The sequence below is a fragment of the Orbicella franksi genome, chromosome 12 (genome assembly GCF_964199315.1).
Source record: "Orbicella franksi chromosome 12, jaOrbFran1.1, whole genome shotgun sequence".
NCBI lineage: Eukaryota > Metazoa > Cnidaria > Anthozoa > Scleractinia > Merulinidae > Orbicella > Orbicella franksi.
Genome location: NC_138156.1, coordinates 24,871,874 through 24,899,615, shown reverse-complemented (window position 1 = coordinate 24,899,615; position 27,742 = coordinate 24,871,874). Strand labels below are relative to the sequence as shown.

At 38.1% G+C, this 27,742-nt stretch overlaps 1 protein-coding gene across 2 annotated transcripts; it reads right to left on the bottom strand.

Annotated features, from left to right (window-relative positions):
* Nucleotides 1–732: 732 nt before the first annotated feature.
* On the bottom strand, nt 733–27,732 carry LOC145463653 (clustered mitochondria protein homolog). Of its 2 annotated transcripts, none has more exons than XM_081447410.1 (50): nt 27,543–27,732; nt 26,911–27,158; nt 26,045–26,127; nt 25,193–25,364; nt 23,524–23,667; nt 21,221–21,357; nt 20,472–20,541; nt 19,853–19,937; nt 19,500–19,578; nt 19,034–19,080; nt 18,514–18,557; nt 17,980–18,039; nt 17,779–17,822; nt 17,271–17,363; nt 16,895–16,986; nt 16,682–16,758; nt 16,200–16,225; nt 16,021–16,068; nt 15,564–15,636; nt 15,127–15,218; nt 14,998–15,038; nt 14,643–14,697; nt 14,440–14,518; nt 13,489–13,603; nt 13,329–13,398; nt 12,586–12,754; nt 12,406–12,474; nt 12,176–12,237; nt 11,955–12,032; nt 11,548–11,618; nt 10,593–10,665; nt 9,701–9,767; nt 8,985–9,037; nt 8,829–8,870; nt 8,287–8,341; nt 8,097–8,190; nt 7,906–7,982; nt 7,544–7,653; nt 7,375–7,426; nt 7,037–7,133; nt 6,659–6,701; nt 6,195–6,275; nt 5,456–5,581; nt 4,663–4,748; nt 3,465–3,500; nt 3,256–3,349; nt 2,814–2,897; nt 2,250–2,309; nt 1,389–1,489; nt 733–1,167 (listed from the first exon to the last, which is right to left on the bottom strand). In XM_081447410.1, the coding sequence occupies exons 2-50, from the start codon at nt 27,071–27,073 to the stop codon at nt 1,065–1,067; spliced, it is 3,972 nt and encodes a 1,323-aa protein (XP_081303536.1). In that variant the 5' UTR covers nt 27,074–27,158; nt 27,543–27,732; the 3' UTR covers nt 733–1,064. The 2 variants fall into 2 exon arrangements, with proteins under 2 accessions (XP_081303536.1, XP_081303537.1); XM_081447411.1 differs by having other exon boundaries at nt 26,911–27,089.
* Between the last annotated feature and the right edge of the window lie 10 nt (nt 27,733–27,742).

Sequence of the window (27,742 nt, the reverse complement as noted above, 5' to 3'; positions counted from 1 at the left end):
TTTACTGATGTACAAGTGCGTCGTCAGTCTGAAAGGACTCAACAGTTAGATACCTTTTGGGCTGACCTCTTGCAAGCGATAACATCCCGTAAGCAACAATATACTTGGCTTCCTATTTTGGTTAGTCACGTAATTAAGAAAGTTCCAGTAGTAAATAAATAAATTCTAAACTAATTTTTCATCAGAAAATATGCAAAAGAATCAGGTGATTACCAAGATTGACAATTCCTAACCTAGTCTCTCCAGTTACCTTTCATATAAAAAATTTAAACAAATCCATTAACAGCAGTAGTTGCAACAACAATGAAAGACCTGTTTAACACCATATTCACTGTCACCCCTCCCTACTGGGCGAAAAAGACACTGTAAGATGGACAGTGTCAATTGTCAAGAACCTTCCAAAAATGGACAACAATAAATACTTAAAAGTCACTGGTATGGAAATCAAAATCAAGAAAGTGTTGACTGAATACAGAGACTTTAAAAAATGCTGCATTGAGGTTACTCAAAAGCCTCTGCCATTGACAGTAAAAATTATTAACAACTGAAGCATTGCAGGATCAAGAACATTCAACATGACTTTTATATTATCATGCAAAATACAGTTAATTATTTGTGTAAAATCTGGACAAAAATAAAAACTGTAAGTTATTTTTTCGCAAAAAGTTCTTTTGGATGCCCTTAATCCTACAAAGCATCTCAAATTACAATTAATTATTACAAAGACTGTCATTGTTGCACCAATTATTTTGAAAAAAATGTCCATAACCTTGAAAATTATAGTCAATCGAAACCTTTTGTAAAATTAGTACAGTCACTCCGTAAAACAGCCATGAACACACTTAAAGCTGGGTGAGCAAGCCAACCATCCAATATCAAACTTTGACTCGAGGAAACCAATGAACTGATTATTTTCCCATCAATGAATAACTTGACACCACGCATGTCCCTTCTGTATTTGGCACTGCCATATTTAACTTGTAATTGTCTGAACCTTACTACAGGCTCATTTATTGAAATGCACCAAAACAATGTCATTGGTAAAAGTTCCAAGTTATAGTTGTTTAGTCCATCTGATCCAAAATCTCTGCTTGGTTACTGTTAAGCAAATCTTGGGCTGCCTCATTTGTATTTTGTGAATAAATCTTTACTTCTGCAGAACTACTCCTAAAAAAACAAAAGATCAAAAATCAATAATCACACTTGCCAAGAGACTATGTCACAACTATGTCAAGTAAGATCATGGTTGTCACAGACACCACTTCTCAAAATTCTGATAACCTTTGTCAACTTCTATTTCAAGATTATGTTAAATTTGAAGGTAATGTGTGAAATGACTTAATATTATTGCAACAATGTTCTTGAAGAGATATCTGTGAAATGCATACTTGATAGGTGATGTTCCTGAGGTCGGTGGAACTCCTTGAAGACCTGTGAGGTATCCCATAAGCTGAGAGATGTTTTCCTCCTCAGGGGGCAACACAGAAATCTGGCAAAAAGTCATGCAAATAAATTAACAATTATTATTGGAGAAGGTTGGGCAAGACACTGTTAAATTTGCAATAAAATCATTGCACGACAGGAATGTGCATGAGCAGACTATTATTTTGTAAGCAGCGATTTGCAGATGATGTGGTAAACTCTCAGCCAATGAAAAGAAAGAACAAAATACATAAAGTGATAAATATGGGTTATTGACCAAGCTTGTTCAGTCAAGATGGCTAGATATATCACTTCATCCTTTTTTTGTGAGTTTATGGATCTTGACTCTGTCTTGATCCACAAACACACAAAAAGAAACATCCACTGAACAAGCTTGGTCAATAAAAGATTTATTATATGGCTTTTGGGTAAATTTTTCTCACTGGACATAGCGGGAAGTCCCAAGCGGACAAGTTAGCACCATCTTGCCCATTCAGGTAGCCAATCACAGTGCAGCATTTTGTTTATCTTACCTGCTCATGAAGCTAGCCATATAATAATTAACAATATCTGACAGTATGAATGAAAAAAGTTTCAAAATTCACTTATTACAGCATTTAGAAATACATGTAATAGAAATCGTGTAATTCTATGGTAAGGCACCCACAAGAATGCATAACGAGGCGAACAGCAGCTCTACACGGTCTCCAACAAAGGTCCACTGGAATTGCACATGCAAAGTGGTTCTAATCCAAGGGATCAAAGGAGACAGATGACCCTGGTGTCACCACACCATCTAAGAGAAATTCTAGCTGGACTTGACTCACCCCTGAAGCCTTTTTATTATCAGCATCTTTGACTGTTCCTCTTCCAGAAATCTCATTCAGCTGTGAGAGAATTAGTTAGAATAGAAGCCATCAAAAGTGGCATACATGTACATTGCACAGGTTTAACACTGTCAGCAGTCTCATAACTCTCATGCTACTCCCCCCTGGAGGGGACACTAGTTTGTCAACCTGCTGCATTTCTCCACTTCGATATGTAATTTGTAGGCTTACCCATTAGTCATTCAAGTCAATTCATCTTTATTTAGGCAGGGTAGCCCCATCAGCCATAGGCTGGTATCGAAAGGGGCCCTGCGTAAAATTTGCCTTCCTGCACCCACTAGGTGCAGGAAGCAAATGTAAGAGTGAAGTGGCCTTGGCCAAGAATACAAACAAAGACAATATGGCCATGGTCATAATCAGTTTCATTCAAGACTTGACTTGTTGGCTTACCCATTTACTGTGCAGGAAGGCATTGTGAGCCTAAGGTGCCTGCTTTGGCCAAGAATATCAACTAAGACAATGGCCATGGTCATAACCCCAGGGGGAGGGTAGTAAAACACTTACTTTTTTCTGTATAAGGACAGCCTGTTGTGTGCAGTGCTTGAGGTATTCTGAGCTTTCCACTGTCCGACTGTCTCCTTCACCAAACTGTCAAAACAAAAATACATGTAAGACATAATCAGTTATGTCTTGGAGGGATAAAAAGGTTGACAAAAATATTGGTTGCACGGAATAGTAGTAAGGTAAAGTCTGCATACGAGCCAAGTGGCCCATCAGGCCGGAGCTTATCCCAGTTTCTGTAGCATGAAGCAAGTAGGAGTATTTCTACACTAGGTTACCCCCAGCATTAAGTTTGCCAGTACCCATTTATACACTTCAGTGGAGAGAGGCACTGTGAGAGTAAAGTGTTTCGCCCAAGAACATAACACAATGTCCCCCACTAGGGCTCGAACCTGGACCGCTCAATCCGGAAACACTCTGTAGTACAATAGATTTATTTAACAACCTTGCTGTTGTATATGGTGAAAGCTGTCTTCTCTGCAGTTAGTGCTGCTCGATAATCATTTACACAAGCTTTTGCCCTTGCAACAAGATGGAAACTGTGAATAAAGAACATGGAACAGTTGATGGTTATTCTAAAACATTAAAAATCAAATAGAAAATACTCAAATTAACAAGTAAACAATACCACAATAAGTTAAATTAGAGTAATACCTCATGGCTGTGTGAACACTCTCTGGACCATGGTATCTGCAAAAGAAAAACACAAATAAACCTCTAACCATTTAATCAAGTGTCCTACCATTAAATCTTACATAATCACTCTGACCAATCTTAAAGGAAATTATAAGACAATCAAATGAGCAAATGAAAATGTGAAACAAATCCATGTTTATCAGGGCTTAAAAAATTAAACTCATCACAAATAGATGAGCTTGGGAACTGGTGCCTTAAAGGTTAGTGGGGTGCCAAAGTCATAAGCCGCTAGGAGGTATCCATGGCAACCCTGGAAAGTAGGAACCACCCAACGAGCGTCCGCTAACCAGCACCGTCACACTGAAAGAAATTCAGTGGAAACTACTTATCTGAAGAATACTTGCCCTGACCAAGAACAAAACGGGAGAGAGGAGAGGGTGCAAGAATCCGCAATGATTCGCAAGCAAAGCAGTGCAACTGATCCACAACAATCAGCTGAATACACAACAACAGTTATGCAATGAACCATAAACCCCTGCAAAACCCCTGAAGGCCGCCCCACAGGTCACATACTCCCAAACGGGGAAACCGCTGGCTGCATAAGCTCATATTTAACTTGCCTAAATGATAATAGCTGGATGGGCACGCTAGCTGGCTGCATTAGCTCGAGTTTAACCTTGCCTAAATGATATTTAGCCACATAAAAAATGTGATTTCTTCCAGGCCCTTAAAAAGTAGCTCTCGAATTTTGCTTGTCCTGGACAACTCTTAGTTTGCCTTTGCCTAATGATTTAGTCGGCAGATGACTTGCCTGATCCCTTGCCCACGGGCAAGTGAGAATAAAATGTTACCTGCCCAGAAGAAATATCTCCTTGTCCCGGACGACCAGACTGCACTTTTTTCAAGTCCTGTTCATGTGGAAGGCAGTTAACTTTCCATGGCTTCACTCTGATTGCTTTCGCCACTTAAGTGAAAACTGCTCTATTCTTTGCAATGTTTTAATGTTCATTCTCAGAATTTGGTTGTACATCAAGACAATCTCAACTGTCATTCAGTGGTACATGTATTCATTTATTTATCTATTTATTTAAAATAGCTTCAAGAACAGCTTAAATAATGACAATAGTATTATCACTACTGATTGAAGGGTAGGTTCACTTCAAGTTGCATGAAATGCTGAAAATGTATGGTCATCGACATGTATAGGAAAGCTTACTTTAGCTGAACATCCAGAGCTTTTTCAAGAAACTTCTCAGATATCTTGAATTCCCTCTGCCCATGGAGGATAAGACCAATGTTGCTCTGGGAATCACAATAACATAGCGGGAATAAATCACACTTTATAAACATTATAAAGTTTCAGGTCATTATGACTTGCATTTGATCAATGTTATGTGAGTAAACATAAAAGGACCCTAGTCAGCCTCTGCCGTTTTCAATGCCATCAAAATTATTGACATTGCATGGTGATGCAAAATCTGCTTTACTGTAAGTTGTGTTCCTGAAAGTATGTTTAATTATCTTTGGTAGTTCCACAGTGATTTACTTCATTTCGACATAAATAAATAAAAGTAAAAGTATAATAGCCAACCTCTCACATGTAAAAAAAAAAAGGTGTGGCTGATTAGGCCCCTTTAAAAGAGCTCAGTCACGGTATGTTGAGTTGTTTTGACCATGTGCAAAATTACCTTTAAACTGAAGGAAACCTGAAAATCTTAGTTCACTGAGAGATAAAAACACCAAAGAGATAATAATAAACCATAAAGGAACAAGGATGGTTAAGGATGGAGAAGATTGACATGGATTACAAACGACGAACTTGAAAAATTTTCCCTAAACTTTTCAAGATGCGTGAACCGGGACGTAGCTCTTTTAGCCTACAAATGCCTGTGCTTTCTCACAAAGAATGCTGACCAGGATGTTCTAGGGTCAGAAGAAAAATAACAAAGTACTATATGTATGTCATTCTCTTTACAGTTGTAGAATGTTACTCAGATAAAGTTAGTTACATCAAAAGTAGCCATGTCAGGATGTCCTTCTCCATACACTACTAGTGCCAAATATCTTGCTCGGTACATCAGTTTTAATGCGACAGATGCCAGGCCGGCATTGTGGCAGTAAAGAGCAAGATGAACCTGTTAGGTAAACAATAAATATAAAGAAAATATTAAATTTCAACTGATTGGAATAGACCTTTTTCCCTTGAGCGGTTTGTTTTCCAATTACAGACCACTTGATATTCTCTAGAGAATTGCTCCTTTATCAATCTTAAAATTATTTATTCATATGCACATGACTATTTGAAAATTTGAAAGGAAGAACTCTCAAGAGTATCATCACATGGTCTGAAATGGGGCAACAAACTGCCCAGTTGAAAAAGGTCTGTTTTTTGTGATACCTGGGTAGTTTGGGCCATAATTTATGTGAGTTTGTCGGTAAAATTTAACAGGAATTTTTCTTCCAGAAGGCATTTTAGCATGGTCTAAATCCTTTAATAAACTTCATGGAAAATGCTAATGTTCTTGAATCCCACCCTGAAGGGTTGGGTGGGGCATGGAGTGCTTGACAAGAGGGGAGAGAAGAAATGTGCACAGCACAAATACATTTTTATGAACTAAATATAGGGAAGAATCTTCAGTGAAAACAGAAATTAGGGTTATCTTTCTGAAAATGCTAGAGTTCTCCTTGTGTCAGCCAAGTTTTTTTTTTAAATGACTGAAAAAGAGATTTAAGGCATAATTTTCTTACAAATGCGATGATTGTATCAGGATGATCCACACCAAATACCCTCTCACAGACTATCACGGCCTTCTTCTGATAGCTCACAGCCTGCAATATCAAACACAATAGATTTATCACAAATGTCTCCTGCAAACATAGGATCAAATGAGCATTTAACAATGAAAACAGTTAAATTAAAATTCTCAGACTTAGACAATTCATTAACCTTAAAAGAAGAAAATCAAAATCATGACAGTGTTTGGAACTCTGATCTCAATTAGAGAGATTTTAAACAATTAATTTTATTTCTTCTCAATTTAATTTTCATTTCTCTTCAGTATCAGTTTCAATGCACCTCAGAGTCAAATATACTCTACTCTCTGTCATATGTTTGTCTCTTTTCTCAATGTTTGGAAATGTGGTAAGGCACAGTCTTTTGTGTTTGTGATGTAGTTCGCATAATAATAGATTGTATACTGTTCTGTTTATACCTGTACTGCATCTTCTGCTAAGTAATGGAGTCTTGCAATTGCCCTGGGATTGATAAATTCACTCAGGTTAATAACCATAATTTGAATCCAGCAGATTCATGTTGAACATTAATTTTAACTTTCAAGGATGTCACATTTGTCAAGTTCAGTAAGATTGGCTGCATTGCAGTGCTAGATTCACACACTTTCAAATGACAAAATGAATCTTGACGTTGACACTGAAATTTACTTTTTTTTGTCTGGAAGACTTAAATTTGATGATTTTTCTTAGGGCCATACATTTCAAGACCTACCAATATATATATTCTACAATAGATACAATATCTGTTCATTTTAACCTGTTACTCATGAAAAAACAGAATAACAAATAATGAATACCTGTAGCAGGTAGCAATGTCTGCATGTAAAGGACCATATACTTGATGGAAAAGATTGAGAGCTTCCACCATAAGTTCATGGGCTTCTCCAAGAAGACCTGATGAAATGCATCAAGTTAAGATATTATGCTATGAGTACAAACAGAATCATTTTCCAAATTCACATGCATATAGAGGAGTTTTCCATGGAGTGTCAAAAGTAATCAGGCAGTTACTTTGGCTTTGGTTACTATGGATGGACGGATGGACAGATGGACAGATAGATGGACAGACATACAGACAGACAGACAGACAGACAGACAGACAGACTGAATGTAAAATTTATTAATTATATCTAACCTCCTTGAAGCCGACCTTGTGCAGCCTCAAATATAGCTGATGCATCATACGCCTGCAATGTTTATACTTGTTATCAGAGAAGTCACATTTTGTAAATTGTACAGAGCAGGAGGTCAAGACAGAAAGAGAACATGTCTCCAGTGAAAAGCTCACAATGTTGTCTACTGACCTTAGGGTTGGTGTGTTTCACTATTGGAAACAGATTCATGATATCATCCTCTGTAAATGTTGGGTGTTTTCTGCTCTCAAAATCATACTCCCGTAACAAGATCTGGACACCTTCAGTGAAAAAAAGCCACAACATTCTGATCTTGCATCATTATTTTTAGCTAAAGTTGCATTTTGGAGCAACAGAGTTGCTGAGTCAAGTAATTTTCAGCTGACCCACCCCTCCCCCATTCCTCCCACATCCAAACTCTCAGCCAATTAAAGATCAGAAATTATTTAATTGCTGTGATTGTTTCCGTACCGATTAATTGTTATGAGAAGATGTTTAAAAATCAAAGTTAATAAATGAGCAAGTTCAATTACCTGTTTTTAAACAGAATGACCTAAGCAAGGCAATTCTGTGAATGCGATACTTAAGGAAAACTTCATCACTGTTTTTGCTGCAATCAAATTACAAATAAAGAAATTAATTAAAATTTAGTTTACTTAACTTAACATATAAAGCTGAACCAATTGAAACAATGAAGCCAAGAATATCACACTCGCACACAAACCAGTTCAGTTCAAATCCAAACTGCTTTTCTGTGTCATCAGCAATTAATTTCCACAGCTCCTCCGGGGTCAGGGTTGCCCAGGCAACAGTGGAGGCTAGTCACATGTAAAACAACCAAACTCTCATTAGCAAAAACTCTGTGAAAAAAAAAACTTGGAATAATGGGCAGTTTACATTTTCAAGTTTCTAACCTCCATTTCCTGTCTTCAGTGGCTTCTTTTTACTCTTTTTCTTCTTATTGATGGCCTTGGAAAACAAATGATTGCTTGTAAATAACTAGTCCCAAAAAGAGACTGACAATTTACATCTAACTTCAAATTGAGACATGGTTTGCATTGTAAACTGCACTGTAATGTTGTAGCTAGCACAATATAATAGATATTACAAGCAACATTGGATGATTAATATAATATGTATGCAGTATCTAATCAGAATAAGCCACCTGTGGTCGAAAATATTTGGACTATAGCCAGGCATGGTTAAAAAATGTGATTAAAAATATGTTTTTCCTGGCTTATTAAAAACTATTACAGTGCAAAACCTCCCGTAATAGTGTATTTTAAATCAAATTTTTCAGCTGTGGTTGGTTTAGATTTTACTGATACATGAACTTCACAACATTTCTCAACAGACAAAAAAACCAATTTTACATGTTACACAATGCTAACCACCACATCATATTAGAGCTTTTCTTCAAACCAATATCAAAGTGTGCATGATTATGATCATGTACCTCTTCAGCAGGGAGATGAGGCTGAGGACTGGGGTATAAACTCTGAAAACAAATTGGAGTAGTGTTATGGCATGTTATGTCATCAAGGTCTATTTCACTGCTATCAAAATATTGTTACTGTAAGATAAACATTTTTACAAGGTTGCCAAAACTTACCAGAAAACAGTTCAAAAAGTGACTGACGGCAACTGAAAGTGTCCTCAAATTAGCTACAGAAGAAACAAAAATCAATGTAATTAGCTGCCTGCTGTATCATTAAACTGTTCTCAAATAAAAATATCTTCCTACCGATAGTTACAATAAGATGGCAGGTTCTTAAGTTCTGGAAATATATGATATACTGAAATTAACCATGCAAGACATCTTTGTGTGTAAACCTCAGTAATATTATTATCTTTCATAGGATGATTTTTCTCTGGACAATGGCTATTTACCATTTACATGGAGAAACCGGTTCATCGACAGTTTGTGCAAATGTTAACCAAAAATGCCTGATGGTAAGTTCCATTTGGATTTGCCAGGTACCATTTACTCAACAACCCCCAATTAACCTTTGGAATTAGCCTAGGATGAGTTTGACCTGTTTATAAATTCCACGATGGCAGTGAAGAATTCCAAATGATACAGTAAGCACATTTTCAATTTCGATATTTCAGTTGGAAATTTTGGACTACCTTCATGATGTTCTGCTTAATTAAAAAACTTTCTGGTCAGTCGCACCAAAATTTCCTTGTTTCCATTTACGTTTTCACTGTAATTTCTGGATTTTTTGGTTACATGGTAAACAACCAATAATATTCTTATCACAATAATATACTTCTATTACAGACATAAATGGGTTATCATCACTGATGTATGAAGTCAGTTCTCACCACTCTGCATGTGGAGTTTAAATAACTGCTTGACTGTTCTCAGGATCATCTCCTGTACTGCAATTTTCTAGAACAAAAGACAAGCCGCACATGTGATCAATATATTGTAAGTTCCATCAACACTCAGAATCTCAGAAAAAATACCAAACTTTATGAGGATCATCTTAAATTGGCCATGAGCTAGTCTTTCATTTAATTTTTTTTTACTTTAACACCAAATCTACACATGTGACCAAATGTGATTAAAAAATTAAGTTTTAAAAACTTTCAAAAATGCCTCCATCTTAGCTTCCTATTTGCATTGACACAAGTGTAACCCACAAAATATAAAAATAATTTTAAAATCATGTTTTGCTCAAGTCACAAAATTGTATGTTGTTTTTCAGAGTTCCTGAGGCAAAGTGTAGACAGAGGCCAAGAGTTAGCAAAAGGGAAAAATAGGGTATGGGAACCATTATAAAGCTGAACCTCACAATTTCAAACTCTCAGGGGAAACAAGAAACAAAAGTTCGAAATAGCCAGTAGTAAATTACCGGTACCGTAGGGCAAATCCAAAGGAAATGGTTTTAAGTTTGAAATAACGGGAAATTCAAAATAACCGAGTTCGAATTAGCGGGGTCCAACCGTACGTATGAATTATTCAATAACAAGTGTTGAACAAAAAAATTCATATAAACCACTGCAGCTACAGGTAGCTACACTTATTTACATTTATTTAAGAAAGCATCCTATGACACAGGTCATTATAAAGTATCAGCTTTCATTGTAAAGGATAGACAACAATTACTTTAAAATATCTATAGTTAAGTTTAGTGTACAATGTAGCTGTAAGGGTAATGATTCATTAATTAACATTATTAACATAACATGTATATCAACATACAACACTTACATGTACATGTTCTAGATCTGCTCGCAGAGATAAAATTGATGCAACTTTTCCTAAGTACCTCATGTTGATTCCCCTATAAATAAAGAACAAGTTTTTAGGTATAAAATTTGAAACACCATGAGAATAACAAAAGGTATTTGCAGGCCGACTTATGTATTAACAAACATCCTGATACTTGAATTGCTACAGCTGATCTTAGGAATATACTAATTATACCTTAGCCAAATGGGAAGCTCAGTCAAATACGAAGGGAAATGATATTAGACCCAGGCCACATTCAAATAAACAAAGGTATGGCAAGTTACCAAAATAAGGACCAGACAGAAAATATCAACCAAACGAGAATTTTGACAACTGCTCCAAGTCTGAAGTTAGTCAGAGTGAAACTGAACTACTATCGATAAGTCATTTAAAGATTCTCTTGTTGTTGTATGATCCTCTGTAACTGCATGAAGGGGATAGACCATGATACAGTCAAACCTCTATTAAGCAGCCCCCTATTAAGTGGCCAACCTTTATTTGGTGGCTCCCGGAAAAATTGTCAGCTATACACTGTAATAAAAACCTCTATTCAACACCCTCCTCTATTAAGTGGTCGCAGCCAGCTTCTTGCCATCGCAGGGTGATTTTGTTTTGTTTTACAACTCTACTAAACAGCCAGGAAGATTTGAAATCTGGCATTTTTTTGCCAGACGAAGGTAAAAGAATGTGGAAACGTAATTGTTTCTTTGGCATTTGTTAACATTATGGACAGTATTATAACCATCATTGTTCTACTTTTTCTCCACTTGCATTTGTTTGTACTTATATTTGATAAACTGAAAACTGGACCATGCCCAACGCTGTTTTCAGGTGAACCTCTATTAAACAGTCACCTCCATTAAGCAGCCAGTTGTCTCGTCCCCGAGAGTGGCCGCTTAATAGAGGTTTGACTGTCCATGCAGCAATTACGTACCTACTGTGCATGATGTCTGTTAATTGCGAACCATCTAGTGGTGTCTGGGATAAACTTATAAAATCCTCCACCTGCCAAAAGAGGTTGTGAAGTTACTCTGTAAGAAATTGTTGCATCACTTCTTTAACCATAGATACTTCTGTCAGTTTTTACTGGAATCTGCTACTACGTTGTACATTTGCATGACTGGAAGTCTGTTCACTATTTTTCCTAATTCATCAACTAATCTCCATAAAGATGAGCATGCCATATAATGCCCTGCTGGAGAGAAAAGAGCTACTGCTCTTGTTGTTCAAGTGGTTAAATGAATGTCAGCTTATTTAAATAATCCCGCACAAATACTGAACTGAGCCACTGACAAATTCACATTCTGTAGGGTAGGAAAAGTGTAAAAAAAAGATTCTTACCATTTTTATTATGACAGTTTCCACTAAAAAGTCAGATGCATCCTGGACCAGCAGTTTATCACAAGATAACGCAGCCTCCTATAAACGATGAACAGAAGATATGTTCACCCACTGCAGATACAAGATCTTAATTTGACACCATCTATATTCACAAGGGATGCATTGACAGACAATTCATGAACATCCTTAATCAAAACAAGCATTAGGTCAGCAATGGTTACCTCAGATGGAGCATGCTTTGTACCAGGGGCATAGATGTCAGGATTAAATCTTACATCAAACTCTGGAATAAGGAACAAACCACATGTAAAGCCAAAAATTGCAAAATATTAAAACACATGCAGTGAAAAGCTCACTTAGAAACTCTATTTGACATGTTTAACTATAAACCGACAATGCTAGTTTACAAACTACGGCTGATGTTAACTAATGAAATAATTCAAAAACCAACCTGCTTCATTGATTGACCCAACTGCCTTGGATGCCGACTTGATTGCATCTGATGAAATGTCACCTGCATCTACAAAATTTAACCATTTGTTAAAAAAATAAACACTCAAGCAGTTTAGGACATCCTATAGGCCAAGCAAAGTAAAGCAATTATTTTAATCAGCCTTCTAACAGGCCAGACCTGTGGTATTTTCTTGTGATAGTGTTGTAGCTTCCTCAGCTTCTTTTACAACTTCTTCTAATTTAGTGCTTCCCTTGGAGTCATTACCATCACTGTTTTGTCCATTTTTGTACGGGCATTCAGACTTCTCAGCATCTGGGTCATCTACAGGCTTCTCGTCATTCTTGTTCTGCAATTAACAGAATAAGACAATCACTTACCGTACAGGTCACTGAGATAAAATGTTACTTTATGAATTAATCTATCAATGAATCAATCAGTTACACAATCTGTAAGTGAAACAGTTAAGAAGTCTCTGTGTGTCAGTCTGTTCGTTCATCCCTTTTTCCATTCCATCACTTTGTCTGTTGCTCCATCCATCTTTCAGTCTACTGCTCTATCCATCCCTCCATCCATTCCCTATCCATCCCTCCATCCATCCCTGTCTGTCATTCCATCTGTCCCTCCATCTGCCCCTCCATCTATCCCCCGTTCATTCCTTCACCCATCCCTCCATCCATCACTCCATCCATCCGCCAGTCTGTCACTCAGTCCGTCCCTCTGTCCATCTCTCCATCCGTGCCTTCATCTATCACTCCGTCTGGCCCAAGTCCATCCCCCATCCATCCCTTCATCTGTCATTCTGTTTGTTCCTCCATCTGCCAGTCCATCCATTCATCAGTCCGCCAATTGTTTGAGACATTGTAACCTTTATCACTCAAGACATTGATAACTTTGCATGACCAAACTGTTCCTCTACCAACCTGCATTTCCTTCTGTTTAGCTGCTGACACATGCATGGCGACCAGCTTAAGGAAAAGTACATATCGCAAGCTGCAAGTTAATCAAGGAGAAAAACTGTTACTTCGTACAATGAAAAAAGTTTTTTCATTAGTTTGTTGTTTGTTTTAAACTGACACTTACGCAATGAAACCCTCAATAAGCTCAGGTCTCAAACAACATAGCTTGTGTTTATAAGGCCGAGGAAACATTGATTTAGCCTCTTTGTCATCTTTGTTATCAGGAGCTTGTTTACTTTCTGAGAATGAAAAAATATATAATTATATACATTGTATTGTACTCGTCTCATAAGCCCATGGAATAGCTACAAAATAATAAAAGAGTTAAAATTGTTGCACCCCATGACTAATAATGTTCTGTTGCATTTATTTTACATTCTTCACTATTGCTTATTTGGACAGACAGACAGAAGACAAACAGACAGAACAAAGACAGATCAACAGACAACCTATGTTAAGCACAATAAAATTAAAGCTCAGTAGCTTATGGGGTCGTACATAATTCATTAAAATTACATTAAATTAAACTTCGTACGAAATATATGTATGGTAGATACAGCTCATTCAACATTCTAATAACATAAGTTTTTACAAACTGAGAGTGGAAAAATTAACTAATTTCGCTGTTAAGCTATATACACATCTCTAGACTCTTAAATATAATTTGGATACCCAATGGACCATATGTAAAGAAGTTTTAGTTGAGCTTGGTAAAACTGCTTTCCCCTTGGGCTCCCTTTCTTTGCCTCAACATCTCTGTGGTTATCTTTTGTCTCACATTCCCTTTCCTTCACTAAACTACCCCTTAGTGTCTAAGGATAAGCTTGGTCACAAATGACTTTCAGAATCAAGGTGGTCTCTTGTTCTCCAAGCTGCAGTGCAAGATCTTCTATTTAAAGCATTAGAAAGTCATTAAATCATGCTAATAAAATTATCCTTTTCAAAAAGCAAACTAAGGTTTCTAGACATGAAAAAGAAGGAGATAGGGGCAATGGAAAAACAGCAAAGAGGGAGGCTGAAACTTATACAAGAAAACAGCATGTTAACAGCTGTAATAGAAGACAAACTATTTTACCTGCAAGAAAATTAACATCTGGAGGAAAAGTTCTGAAGAGATCCAAAATATAGTGTCGTCCATCTGATCCTATGATGCCCTGAAAAACATGACCATGATATTAAGTAAAAAAAAATCATCATTATTATTGGGAAAAAAGTAACCATGAGCTTCCTAGTATTCCACAATGGGTCAGGACTAGGGTTAGGTAGAAAGATACTTACCTTGCATTCTACTGATGAGCAAAGTTCAACGTCTTCACCATCAGAGTTAAGAACCCTACAGAGTAATAAAATGAACATTATTTAAGACTGTTTGAAATTTCAAGCAACATACCACACCCCTAGAACAGATCAGAAATAGTATTTGAGCAATCAACGAGAAGCTCAAAATGTAATAAAGTTCTTCTTATTGGATATTGCATATTTTTCCTATGTGAGTTTAAGAGAATTTGGTAGTTTGTCAAGACTTTCTTCTGTTCCCTTTATAACTTCTGTTTGCTCTGTGTGCATTCGTTCTGGTACTGTTTCTTATTGTCTACATAAAATTATGATCCTTACAAAAGATCTAATAACTTACTTGTGTGGTCTTATTCTTATAGATTTGCCAGCCTTGTAGAGCTAAAAGGAAACATGGAACAGTTAATCAATGAGAAACACAATAATATCCTTGAAAGACATATTCATGAAGACACTCTATGTAGCTCACCAGCTCCAAGAATTTCTCGTGACTTGAAATGTTTTTTCCTGAGTCAATAGAACCATAAACAACTGATTGCTCTTGCTCTCGCTGAAGTATACCTGCAGTAGAAGAAAAGCAGACAAAATGTCAATGGATGACTTCTGATGTAATAACAAAATAACTAATAAATAAATAAAGTGAGAGACAATCATGCATTTGGCTACACAATCATTTACATTTTTTGACAAGTTCTCAATTTATTGTCATTAAAGATGACAATAAATACAGCTCAAATTGACTCCATTGTGAGACAAACGAGTGAAAAAAAATTCCTCTATCCTATTCTCAATTTACGTAATGAGGGATGTTATGGAGTGTCATTTAAAGCATGTGATAGAACAAGATTAGAGAAGAGAACAAGAGAAATCCATCAGACGCAAGTGAACATAAACACCAGCATTTACCTGGAATAATTGACTGAGCAATGACTCTGTAGCCCCTGTAGTCTACAATGACTGTGCTAAGAGTAAAAAGACCCTAAAAACAGATATCAGAATTATTATAATCTAACAGCTGGGCTGATAAAGACAGGAAAATATGCAGTGTCCTGATCAGAGTCTGGGAGGACTTCAATGCATGAATCACTGGAGGCAGTTTTCCCAAACATATGGTAGCTTATTCTCCTGGATGTCATTGTCAAGTTGATCTTTGATCAACTGGAGTTTGCTCAAATTAAAAGGAGACAGCTACCATGGAATCTCCATTTCTCGAACCCTTGAGTTCTTTTAACCTTGCAATAACTTCAACAGAAACCCGTTGTCATCACCTCAGTCAATACCGTAATTTCACTATGAAATTTCAAACCAATTTCCCCTGGAAATTCCAAAAATTGGGATTCCACAGTATACTAATAGCACACACCTGTGTATCTAATCTGTTATATGCCATCACTCCTCTGAGATCACCACCCTGAATAAAACAATCATGAAACAGACTTCTTCAATAGTGAGCTTCTATTTATCATTGCTTTGCTATAGTTGAGGCTTATTCTGACAAACCAGAGTTACCTAACAGAGAACAAACAAATCAAGAGAACTTACAGCAGCAACATATGCAGCTTCATCACCTAAGAGAAACCAGTATAGTACATCACTACAGAGACTTCAAATATTTTCTCACAACATTGATAAGATAACAATGATTGCAGGAAAATTTCAAATTCTTACTTTGGTCATAAGCATATTAAACACTTTGTATTTACTGTAGCTAGCATGTACAATTTTTCCACTACTGTTTTTGTGCCCAACAGAATGTACCCAAGCTACAGTTGAAGATAGTTAATCTTCTTAAGTCTGGAATCAGAATACAACTCTGACTGAGAGGAAATTAAAATTCAGATTGCACAGAATGGCAATAAACCATTTCAATTTGTGTTGCTGTACAATAATTAAGTGCAATTTAACTAACTTAACAACACAAGGGAAGAGCCTAGCATTTGCCAGGTAGTCAGTGATTCCTTGATGTTAGCTCAGGCACAAAACACCAATTTCCAGTCTAAATTTGAGTGTAACATTCATCCTACCTCCCACACCTTGGAAGTGATCTCGGCTGTCGAATGCATAGCTAAAGAAAATGTTGTTCCAGATGAACATTCTTTTCCTAGGAGAGAAACACAATTATAATGAGGTACAGTACATGGCAATCCATGTGTACCGTTTTTTGTTCAATTCACTATACAATAAACCAACCAATCTTTGGAAAAGTTCTTTGCAGACTTGAATAATGTTTTACTTACTTCTCATCCTCCCCAGGATTAATAGCCATCACATTTCCATCAATAACAGCGACAGCTCCCCGGGTGGCAGCTGACACAAAATCACTTGTGATCTAGAAGAAAATAATCATTGCATTACTGCATCAACATGACGATATCACTCTAACTTGAACTGTGTACGGAGTTCCAGAGAATATCCACAACCCTCACCCAGAGCTTTTTGTGTTTTGAACCATCCCACCACCATTTCCAACATACCAACACTCCGACTTAGCTTCATAGTTTAAGGGAATAAAACAGTCAATTCGAGGCAATGACCTAATTCACCTCTACGATTCTTTGTGGTTTCTTTAGTGCTACATTGCATTTTTAGCATAGCAAGTAGTCTCCCAGTCACCTTAAAAATTGCCCTGTCTCTTAACAGTCTCTGTTGCATGGTTTCCTTTGGCAACTCTCTGGCGGACTGCAGTTCTTCATTCCAGTCACGGAGCTGAGAACAAGATCAAATACAAACCAGTGTATTATAAACCTTACTTAAAAAAAACTTCATCAATCAACTAAGCAGAATAAATCCAAAAACAGTTGACACAGAACCATACAGAGGTCATGATTAATTTGACTGTAAGATGACAAAATAAATACTTCAGATGGCTGCATCCATAATAAAAGCATGAACAAAGTTGTTCTTACTCATAAACCGAGAAATTTAGAAGCAATAGATGAATGGACATATGCAAGCTCTCTTAGGCTTCCACTAAATATCAGAGTACTAAGAAATAAGCTGTATGTCAGCCCTTGAAGTATTTTTAAAGATCCACAATGAGTGTAAATGGGCACACCTATATGGCTCTTTGTATGCAACATGTGCCTAGAATCCTTGAAATGGCAAAATGTGTTCCACTCACCTGTCCAGGCATGTGTTCTTCATAACCAATCCTAACTGCTGCAGCTGTAGAAGCAAAACAAAACGTCTTCTTAAAACAACTACAACTACATTAAATTTCCGACTTCATTAAAACAGTCTGTCTCATCTGTATACATGTTAAGCCAAGAAGTGATACTATTTTGACCAAAAAATTTCATGAATTATGGAATTATATACCCACCATCTTCTGCCCTTAGGGTGTCACTAGTATGCTCTGTCTGAGGAACTGCCCAAGGGAACACTGAAAAGCAATGGTCACAGACTTGATAAGTACATACATTTTAGTATACATGTATATTTATCTTGATCAGCGTACATTCACTGATGCAACAATGTTTTACTTTGTTTAGGTCATGCAGTTGCTAATCAGGCAAGATTAAGTCTGCATCAGAACCTAAAGTGGCCCATCAGGCCAACACTTATCTCCGGTTTCCATGCATGACATGGCAAGTAGTATTCCTACGCCCCCCCCCCCCCCCCTGGATGTGATGCTAGTCCATCACAGGGTTACCTCCCAGCTTACATTCTCCAGTACCCAATTAAGTGAATGCAAGAGTGCTTTGCCAATAAGGAACAGAACATTATGACTCATATAGGCTGCCAGGGTTCGCACCCAGACCAATGTATCAGAAGTCCAGCGCATTAACCAATAGGGTGCCATGCTTTCCACAACACTACTCGGGTACAAAGAGACAAGTCACAATGTAATTTGTACCTTGATAAGGAGTTGGAATAACTTCCAAGGGGTGTCTCTTCAAACTGTAAAAGGAAAAAATTTGAATTGTTTAACCAAGGACAAGAAACTAAGGAGAGCAAATGACCATCTACTTTGTGATCTAGCCCAGCTACTCCCAGAGTTCAAAAAAGTGCCATCCCATTGTCCCAGACAAGTAGATTTTCCTGCTGGGCAAGTAACTTTTCATTCTCACTTGCCTGATGGGCAAGGGATTAGGCGAGTTGTCTACCAACTAAATCATTAAATAGCATACTAAGACTTGCCCAGGGCAAGCAAAATTTGAGAGCTTCTTATCCCAAGGGCAAGCTGGAATTCAAGTGGGTTTTTTTAGCCCTGTACTCTACTGGCTATTCTATTAATTCTTTAGAAAACAATGGAAAAATCAGCTGCATACTCCAGCAACAATGCCATCTAGTTCAAAAGTTTGTGACAATCCTCATTCATTTGATGACCACAATCGAAACATTCTTAAAATAAAAACAAAAGGCCACATTCAAACCTTGTCTTTTGCAGCTGGGCAAAGTATTTCCTAAACATGGGACTCAGCTGAAACAGAAAAAAAAACACGAAAATAAAAATAAATGATTGGAAATAACAGTACTGTACACATGTAATGCTGTGTGTGTTTAAGATTGCAGATCAACCCTTTTCTTTAAGAGATCACAGCTAGGATGCATATTGTTGACAAGAAACAAATCCTAACCTAGTTTTGGTGTTCATTATGATAAAAAATGTTGTAGTGAACATTATTGAAAGTAGACATCACTAGAACCACAGAAAGTAGCAACTTGGGTAATGAGGTGTTTGGACTGCCCTCCAGCTCTGCTATGGGAGGTGTCCCAGAGGATGGGTTTGACAGTAGTGCTTATGCAGGATTATGCCCATTTAATTGGGTGCATAGTCCTTAGGAATCAGCTATGAATGTTCACTGTATTACAGTGAAAGCTGTAGACGTAGAAGCTTACCTGATTTAAAAGTCCTACAAGTGCGTGAGAACGACATGGCTCACTGTGGGGCTGAGGATTAAATACACCATCATGTGTTCTGTAAAATGAAACAAGCAAACTACTTATTCACAGGTCAGTTACAAATGGGGGACAGTTTATGTTAGCAACCGGCAAGTTCACATTTTTGAAGAAATGGGTGATAAATTCAATTTCATTTGCAAGTACCACCTGAAATCATTTGGATATCAGCAAGTGAGCCAAAGGGCACAACAGCATGTAGTAGTATATCCAGAAAGAACAAACAGAAACCATGTGTTTAACAAGAGAAAAATGTGTTATTCATTAATTCCACATGTAGGTTAAAAACTGACCTGTTAACAAAAAATCCACATGTTGACGCAGTTATGTTAACCTGAACATCTTCTAGCGTTACAACATCAATGTAAAGCAGGTCACCTAAAACAAAAAGTGTACAAGTAACAGTCGGTAAATAGTTCACCCATCTGCATTCCCAGTATTCAAGGAATTCAACAGGAATGCTTAGTTAAAAACTATAAAGGTTGGCATACAACATTAGGAGACATGTTGCGAGGACATGAAGCTTGGACAAGCCCCTTTTTGTGTATGTGTAGGGCACATATCATGTTGCAGGGACAGTATGCAAGCTGGTGCACACAAAGTGGACATTAGTTTATTTCTATGTTGTAGCGAGGACACTTTTCAAGAGCAGTGCATATGATGCAATATTGAAAATTGAGGTCATTTTTTTCCCCTGCTTCATGACACATGAATTCGAACCAACTGAATTTCATGCGGTGTTTTGGGGACAAAAGTTTGTTCCTGCAACAGTACTTTTTTGTACAAAAACAGGCATGTCTCATGAGCAAACTGTCACTGCAACATGTCTTCACTTCATGTCCCCGTAACATGTCCCCTGGTGTGTGCCGACCTTAAGTTAATACACACCAGCCAAGTGGCTTGTGTACTAACCTGCAAGTCTTCTGCTTCCTGGTGGAGGGTTCCATGCACTGGGAGACAGATCCTTTACACATTGTGGAACCTGGAAAAGCCAGTGGTAAAAAAGGTTGTAATCAAAGTCTAGACCTGAGCCAAGTAGGCCATCGGGCCAGAGCTTCAAGTTATCCCGGTTTCTGTAGCATGAAGTGACTAGGAGTATTTCTACTCCCCCCTGGATGGGATGCTAGACCATCGCAAGGTTATCCCCAGCATTAAATTCACTGGTGCCCATTTGTACACCTGGGTGGAGAAGCACTGTGAGAGTAAAGTGTCTTCATGCCCAAGAACACAACACAGTGTCCCTGGCCAAGGCTCACACCCAGACTGCTCAATCCAGAGTCCAGTGCACTAGCCATGAGGCCACTACACCTCTACTAGTGGTTTTATTCAAAACATTCAGCACTATGAGGAGATGGAATGGTCTCTTCAGGTTGGCACTTGCCTCTCACTAATGCAACTAAAGCCCAGATTCGATTTTAGCTTGGAGCAATGTGGTTGCATTTTCTTTTGGTTCAAGAATTTGTTTGAGGGCTTTCTCTTGATCAACTTGTAGTACTGTATTTCTTCTTGCTCTCTTACTAAACAAAGCTTGAGTGAAAGACAATCTGCTAGTAAAGAAACCAAAAATGTTTTCTTCTGTTTGCATGTCTTCAACTAAAGTACCAACCATAGGCATATATGTAGAATGCTTTTTGAACTTATACTCAAGTGGAGAAACACACCTTTGGTTCTGCATTAGCAGGAAAGAGTGGTTCCAAAAGGGAAGGAACCTCTTCTGATGCAAACACTTGAGCCGGAGGGAGACATTCTTCAGTTGAAACTGTTCCAATATTCTGTCCTTTGACACGCACAACTTCCTCTGCAATAGTTAAAAAATTTAAAAGGTTGAAAAGTGGCTAGTTTCTCAGCAACCACTGTTACTTTGAATTCATGATCACTACCATATTTACCCGTGTATAATGCGCACCCGTATATAATGCGCACCCTGATTTTCCGGACAATTTTTGAAAAAACAAAAAAATCGTTGTTCAACAAAAGACAAACATTACAATGAGTATATTCCATTGCAACAGTTTAATAACATGAACTTTTAAGCTTACAATACTCAGGTAATTTGTGTTGACCTGCCGGTAAACTTTCCTGAATCACAAAGCAGTTTTTGACAACAGTTTCAAAGTGAGCGATAATTTTAAGATTGTTAACAGTACCTCAAAATCCGTAAAAATCCTCTGACTCTGAGTCAGATGCGAAGAGCTCGTCTACAACCTCATCTTCTAAAATAGATTCATCATCTGAAGAACTGTCGAAAACACAATCATCCTCGGAACCATCCAGAGCATTTGTGATTCCACACTTTAAAAAAGATCTCGCGACCATTTCTCGTGGAATATCACGCCATGCTTCGCCGATCCACTGACACATGAGTTCTTCGGATGGTTTCTTTTGTCTTCCAGTTGCTGTCAGTTCATGGATTCCCTCAGCCATCCATGCCATCCACCTTTGCCTGACTCTGTCCTTAAAAGGTTTGTTTAAACAGACATCTAGAGGCTGCAGTACTGAGGTGAGCCCGCCAGGAATTATGGCCAAATCCGTGTTCTCCGATTTCAGCAAACGTTTCACTTGCTCCGTCTTGTGTGCTTCAAAGGAATCCAACACAAGTAGACTTCTTCGCCGACTTAGACCTCCAATTCGACAACGCCAAACTTTTTCAATCCAAATTTTCATGATTTCGCTGTCCATCCAGCCCTTTTCTTGGACAGCAACTACGACGCCATGTTTGTTTTGGATCTTTGGCATGGTCTTGCGCTCGAAAATGACCAGCGGTTTCAGTTTGGAGCCATCTCCTGTGCATGCCAAAACGACAGTCAGGCGGTTCTTTTCATTTCCTGTGGTTCGAATCTTCACTGTTTTATCGCCGATTGTGCTGACAGTTCGATTTGATGGCATGTCAAATTGAATTGGACTCTCATCCATGTTTGCCACAAGATGAAGAGGATAGTTGTGGGCTCTTCGCTGCCTGATAACAAACTGGTGAAACTGCACGATTTTCTCTTCGTAGTCCCATGGAAGACGTTGGGCGAGCGTGGTTTTCTGTTGCAACGACAAACCATTCCTCTTCATGAATCTTTGGCACCAGTGGTTGGAAGCCTTAAACTCGCCAGCAGCGATGTCATACTGCGGATGTTTAGAAAGTTCCATCGCTTTTAGCCTGATCATGGCCGGTAAAATTGCCAGTCCATTGTTTCGCTTTTCTGTGATCCAAGCCATCAGATCTTGCTCAAGGCGAGGCCAAGCCGCTTTCCTTCCACGATTCGCACGTTGAAGTCGCGGCATTTTCTCTAGGTTTTCCTTGCTTCTTCGCCAAAGGCGGATATTGCTCTCGGCAATTCCAAACTGTCGCTGGGCTGAACGATTTCCATGCTGTTCTGCAAATTGTATAACTTTCAACTTCTCCGCTGTGGTGTAACTTTGTCGCTTCGTGTTTTCTGCTGCCATGATTGCCCGTAAGTTTACAATTATCCCAATAAAGATGCTTCAAAACAATTTGTTTTAATCTATCATATTTAAACAGCTGTTATTGGTTAGTTATGTTTTTATTATAACAAAAGTCTTAATCACAGCCTATTAAAACCAAGTTTATTGTTCTTTCGTGTATTCATGCAAATGAGTGTAGCGGTGTAATCAACAAACAAAAGGTTCCGCATATAATGCGCAGTGCAGATTTCGAACTATAAATTTTGGAAAAAAAGTGCGCATTATACACGGGTAAATACGGTAACTTAACCCCACACTTTTGCTAAAAGAATTTCTGCTATTCAATACTCAAAATTCCTTCCTTGTGACAATCTTCTCAAGAAATCTGGCTTAGACTATTTAGAAGCAAGAGTTGTCATCAATGGTCTGTTAATGTTGTGAAACTTCTAATTGATTATAAATGGTTTCTATTCCTGAGTTTTCTTTCAAATATTTTAATAGACCATAAGCACATCACGTATAAGCATCATAAAACATCGCATGCATTCACCTTCCACATCAACACCAGCAACAGCAGACAAGAAGGACAAAGATAGATGGTCCACGGCAGAATACGCATTCAAATGGAAATTTGTACTAAGAAGATCTTTAATTCGTCGAAGATGTATTCGGGCTTCTCTCACTGAATAAGGTTCTACAATCAAGAGAAAATAAGTAAAAATAAAATGAGATGACTCAGCAGAATGTGATATCAAGAATTAAGTGATGGTAAAATGCTCAAGGCAAGTGTCTACAGAAACAAACATTCTTAAATATATCAAATCTATAATAGGCCTCTTTTGTGCCCAGGTTATCAGTTTTCATTTTGGGAGCTCCAGTCTTTTAACAAGCATACTTTTACCTTAATTTCATTTAACCCCATACGACCTACATTGCAAGGTAAGTAGACCCACATTACTCTTTATTATATCCACCTGATTGAAAAAAACGTTGTCCGAACAAAAGTATAAACCATACACTATACGACTTTACAGAATTATGGGACGACTGGAAAAGCGTGTGCATGAATATTGAAGATTGTTTCCTTGTGGCATTCAATAATCACAGGTCAGCTGCCTGAAATGGTAATTTAGAAAAACAAAGAAACTTCCCATGCCTTCCTAAAGGTAGCCCAGCTAGAAAACAACAGAAAATTTGAACATTCACAGCTTTGAGATGCACGTAGTCCCTAAGAACGCAAATCACTACTAGTTCACAAGTTTCCCAGAAAATCATGTCGTATCATTAACGGTTTATACCTTTTTCATGACAACATTTCTTCAATTAGGTGTATATAAATAAGACAATACATTACATAAGAGGGCTATGATGCCATCTCCAAGTAGTGTTATTTACAATACAGACTGAGCTTACTAAAAGTGGGATGGGGGGCACTTGTAGCCATTTAGACATGGGTCCTTATCAGGGTTGTCACAAAGTAGGCCACTTTATTTTTTGGAGTAGGCATGCCCCTGTGGAGATAACCCTGCAACCACCTATGCCTGCACTCCAGAATTGAGGCTACCATTCCAGAATGGACTGACCAGCCACAGCCAACGCTGTTCCACTCGTGGCATCACCATAGCAACAAACAACTGTACTACTATAACTAAAGGCATGTAATCCAAAGTCGACACTGACCAATGGAGGCCAATGAAGAGGTGGCTGATAATGCAATCTCTGTTTAAGAATTCATTCGGAAATATAAGCCAGCAGAACAGCCAGTTGAGATTATAAGGTAAATGATGACCTTGGACCGGAGGTGGCCTCATGGTTAGTGGCCGCACTCCTCTCTGGATCGAGCAGTCTGGGTTCGAGCCTTGGCTGGGGTCATTGCATTGTGTTCTTGGGCAAGACACTTTACTCTCACAGTGCCTCCCTCCACCCTGATGTACAAATGGGTACCGGTGACCTTTATGCTGGGGGTAACCCTGCGATGGACTAGCATCCCATCCAGGGGGAGTAGAAATACTCCTAGTTGCCTTATGTTACAGAAACCAGGATAAAGCTTCAGCCTGATGGGCCACTTGGCTTGGACCCAGACTATGACTTTTGACGGCAGGCAGCTACTTTTGACAACCCTGCCCCATTATTGAGTGCTTTGTGGAAGGGGTGTAATTATATTAATTCCCAAAATCCTCACTCTTTTGTTAAACTTCACCTAAACACATAGACAGTACCTTCTACAACTTTAATGGTGGTGTCATCTTTCAGACCCTCAATCATGTGTAGTTCTGCAAAGTCATCCAATCGTACACCATCCATTTGTAGGGAAAAGCAAGTCCTATAACAGCTCTCTGGCCGATCAAGAACAATTTGTCGAAGATCCTGGACATTGTCTTGAAGAGAAAACTGCAAAACATAAGAGGTAAGATTAATATCGGATTGCTTTTCCCAAGTTCAAGATGTCTTAGTTCCTTGTTGATAGGATTTTTGTCCTAAGTGTGATCAATAAGTAATTTCTCCTTGTAATATTAAAACAACAAGCAGATGAGTGAGGAGAATCAAGATAATCATCAACCATGGAGTCTTTAATATTTTGTTCCAGATTATTAACTACCAGCTGTACATGTATGTACCTTTTCTTCATGTACTTTCAAAGTCTGTTCGCTGAAAACTAAACTTAGGCAGTACTAATAGAGTGGAAACAGTCTTTATCTTTAACAGACTTTACTGCCTGTTATAGTGAGGTTTGGATGGAATGGTGCGGAGATTCCATGGGGAGGGGGGGCATTTCTTCTGTTCATGAACACCCTACATGAGATCACAAGCATCGCTGACCTTTTCATACTGGAGTCCCCCCCCCCCCTCCCCCCACCCCCCAGAGAGACCCTAGCCACTGTAGAGAGGTGCTAATACACATCCAACTGTATAGACTAACACTGAAAATTATGTATAGTTGCTGTGGTCAGGTATAGCACTGAGTTCAGTAATTACACAGATGTCTCTAAATGAACTCTCCAATCATCAATACAGACAAGATACCTCTCACACAGAAAAACCACAGGCAAAGAGAGACACAATACACTTACTGTGGCAGAAATGGGTTCACTAGTCCCAGGAATCAAAAAATGCAAATTAACTGTTCCAGACTGAATAACATTATCTTTAGTTCCTGCAAGTGTAAGCATTGATACTGTCATTAAATCAGATAACTAATCCCCATTACATGCACGTAGGAGTTTCTTCATACATTCAGTGAAACTATGCATTTTACACTAATTTACGTGGAGATAATCATGATGAGCAATGTCTAAAGTATATTTTAAGAGCTTTCACCTTTGACCACAATTCAAACATTTAATTGCATAACAATCTAAAAGCCATTTTGTAAGATCATTTATCATACTTCTTCTCCTAAAAAATAGGAGGGTGTTAAGAAAAAGCATGACACAGAATTTCAATTTGTACTCTTGTGGTGACTTGGGAGAATAAAGTAACATCTATCAAGCCAAAGAACAAGAGTACGTCATAATTGCGTTTTACAGTCAACTGATTAATTATTTAACACACTTCTATGTACAGATGACGTTTCACAAACAGCAGTTTGTAGGAGACAATCGTACTGATCGACAAACAAAAACAGAATATTTAATCACATCGTATTTGACATTTCACCGGGGTACCAAATTGTTAGGGGTTACACAAATCAACTACTGTGATTACAAGAGAGTGCCTGCAATTACAATTTCTAGTGGTTTCTCCTCAAATTTCCAATACAAGAACGTTACAAATGTGTTTAGGAAATAATTCCAAGCTCAGTTGTTTGGGCATGGTACTGTACAAGACATAAGGTATGATACATTGCAACAAAACTAAACAAACAATTTTATGCAAATTCAACGTTAAAGAGTAAGAGATTTCATTAATACTGCATAAAAACGATTTAATTTCTTACCTGTCTCGTCCAATTGAGTAGCCTGCTCTTTGATTTCTTTTTCTTTCTTTTCTTCTATCTGTGGTGTGTCGGGGTCTGTGTTCTCTCGCATATGAGGGCAGTGTAATTTTCCTGTGCCCTCAGTCACGTTCTCCTCGTCGATGCGACCCGTCACAGCCGGCATTTTTTTTTTTCCCAAACTAACAAAAACCAAATAAAACACGGTGATTGAAGAATTCTTTCACCCTTCCTCTGTCAATGGACGACAACTGTAAGTGAAAAATATGTAAGCCAGCCATGAATAGTGGTTGTCAGAGAAAGAAGTGATTGCATTGCGTCAGGTCACTTATTCTGCAACGCAAACGCACCGTGACAGCGAACCAAATATCATTTCCCTCGCCACGTGAAAAACATTTGCATTTGCTTTCGTGGCCATCTTTTGTCGCATTTAAGAAGGCAAAAAATCTTCTCCTGTTGCCAATTACGGGATGTTTAATTAAGCTGGAATAAATTTAAGGAAATTTGTCAATAAGAGTTAACGCTGACAACGGACTTCCTTTCGCAATGGATCAGATCATTCATACGAAACCTCTATCGTTGTGACCGAAATGTACTTCACATGATTTTATCTTAGAATTCGCAAAGTAACTTACCAGAAATCAGTAGTTACTATCTTAAAGTTCAGAGACAGAATATGGTTGGTTGTGGAGGTTCATGAGATAGAATCGTCCGTTTATCCCGTCGTCGTATATTACTCCTTCAGCCTTGCATCACCCTCGTGGTCTCCACGCCAGCCCGTCCACTACTGGGATTACGCAACAGGCTGGAGGTGTGTCAGCGGTGAAGTAACCTA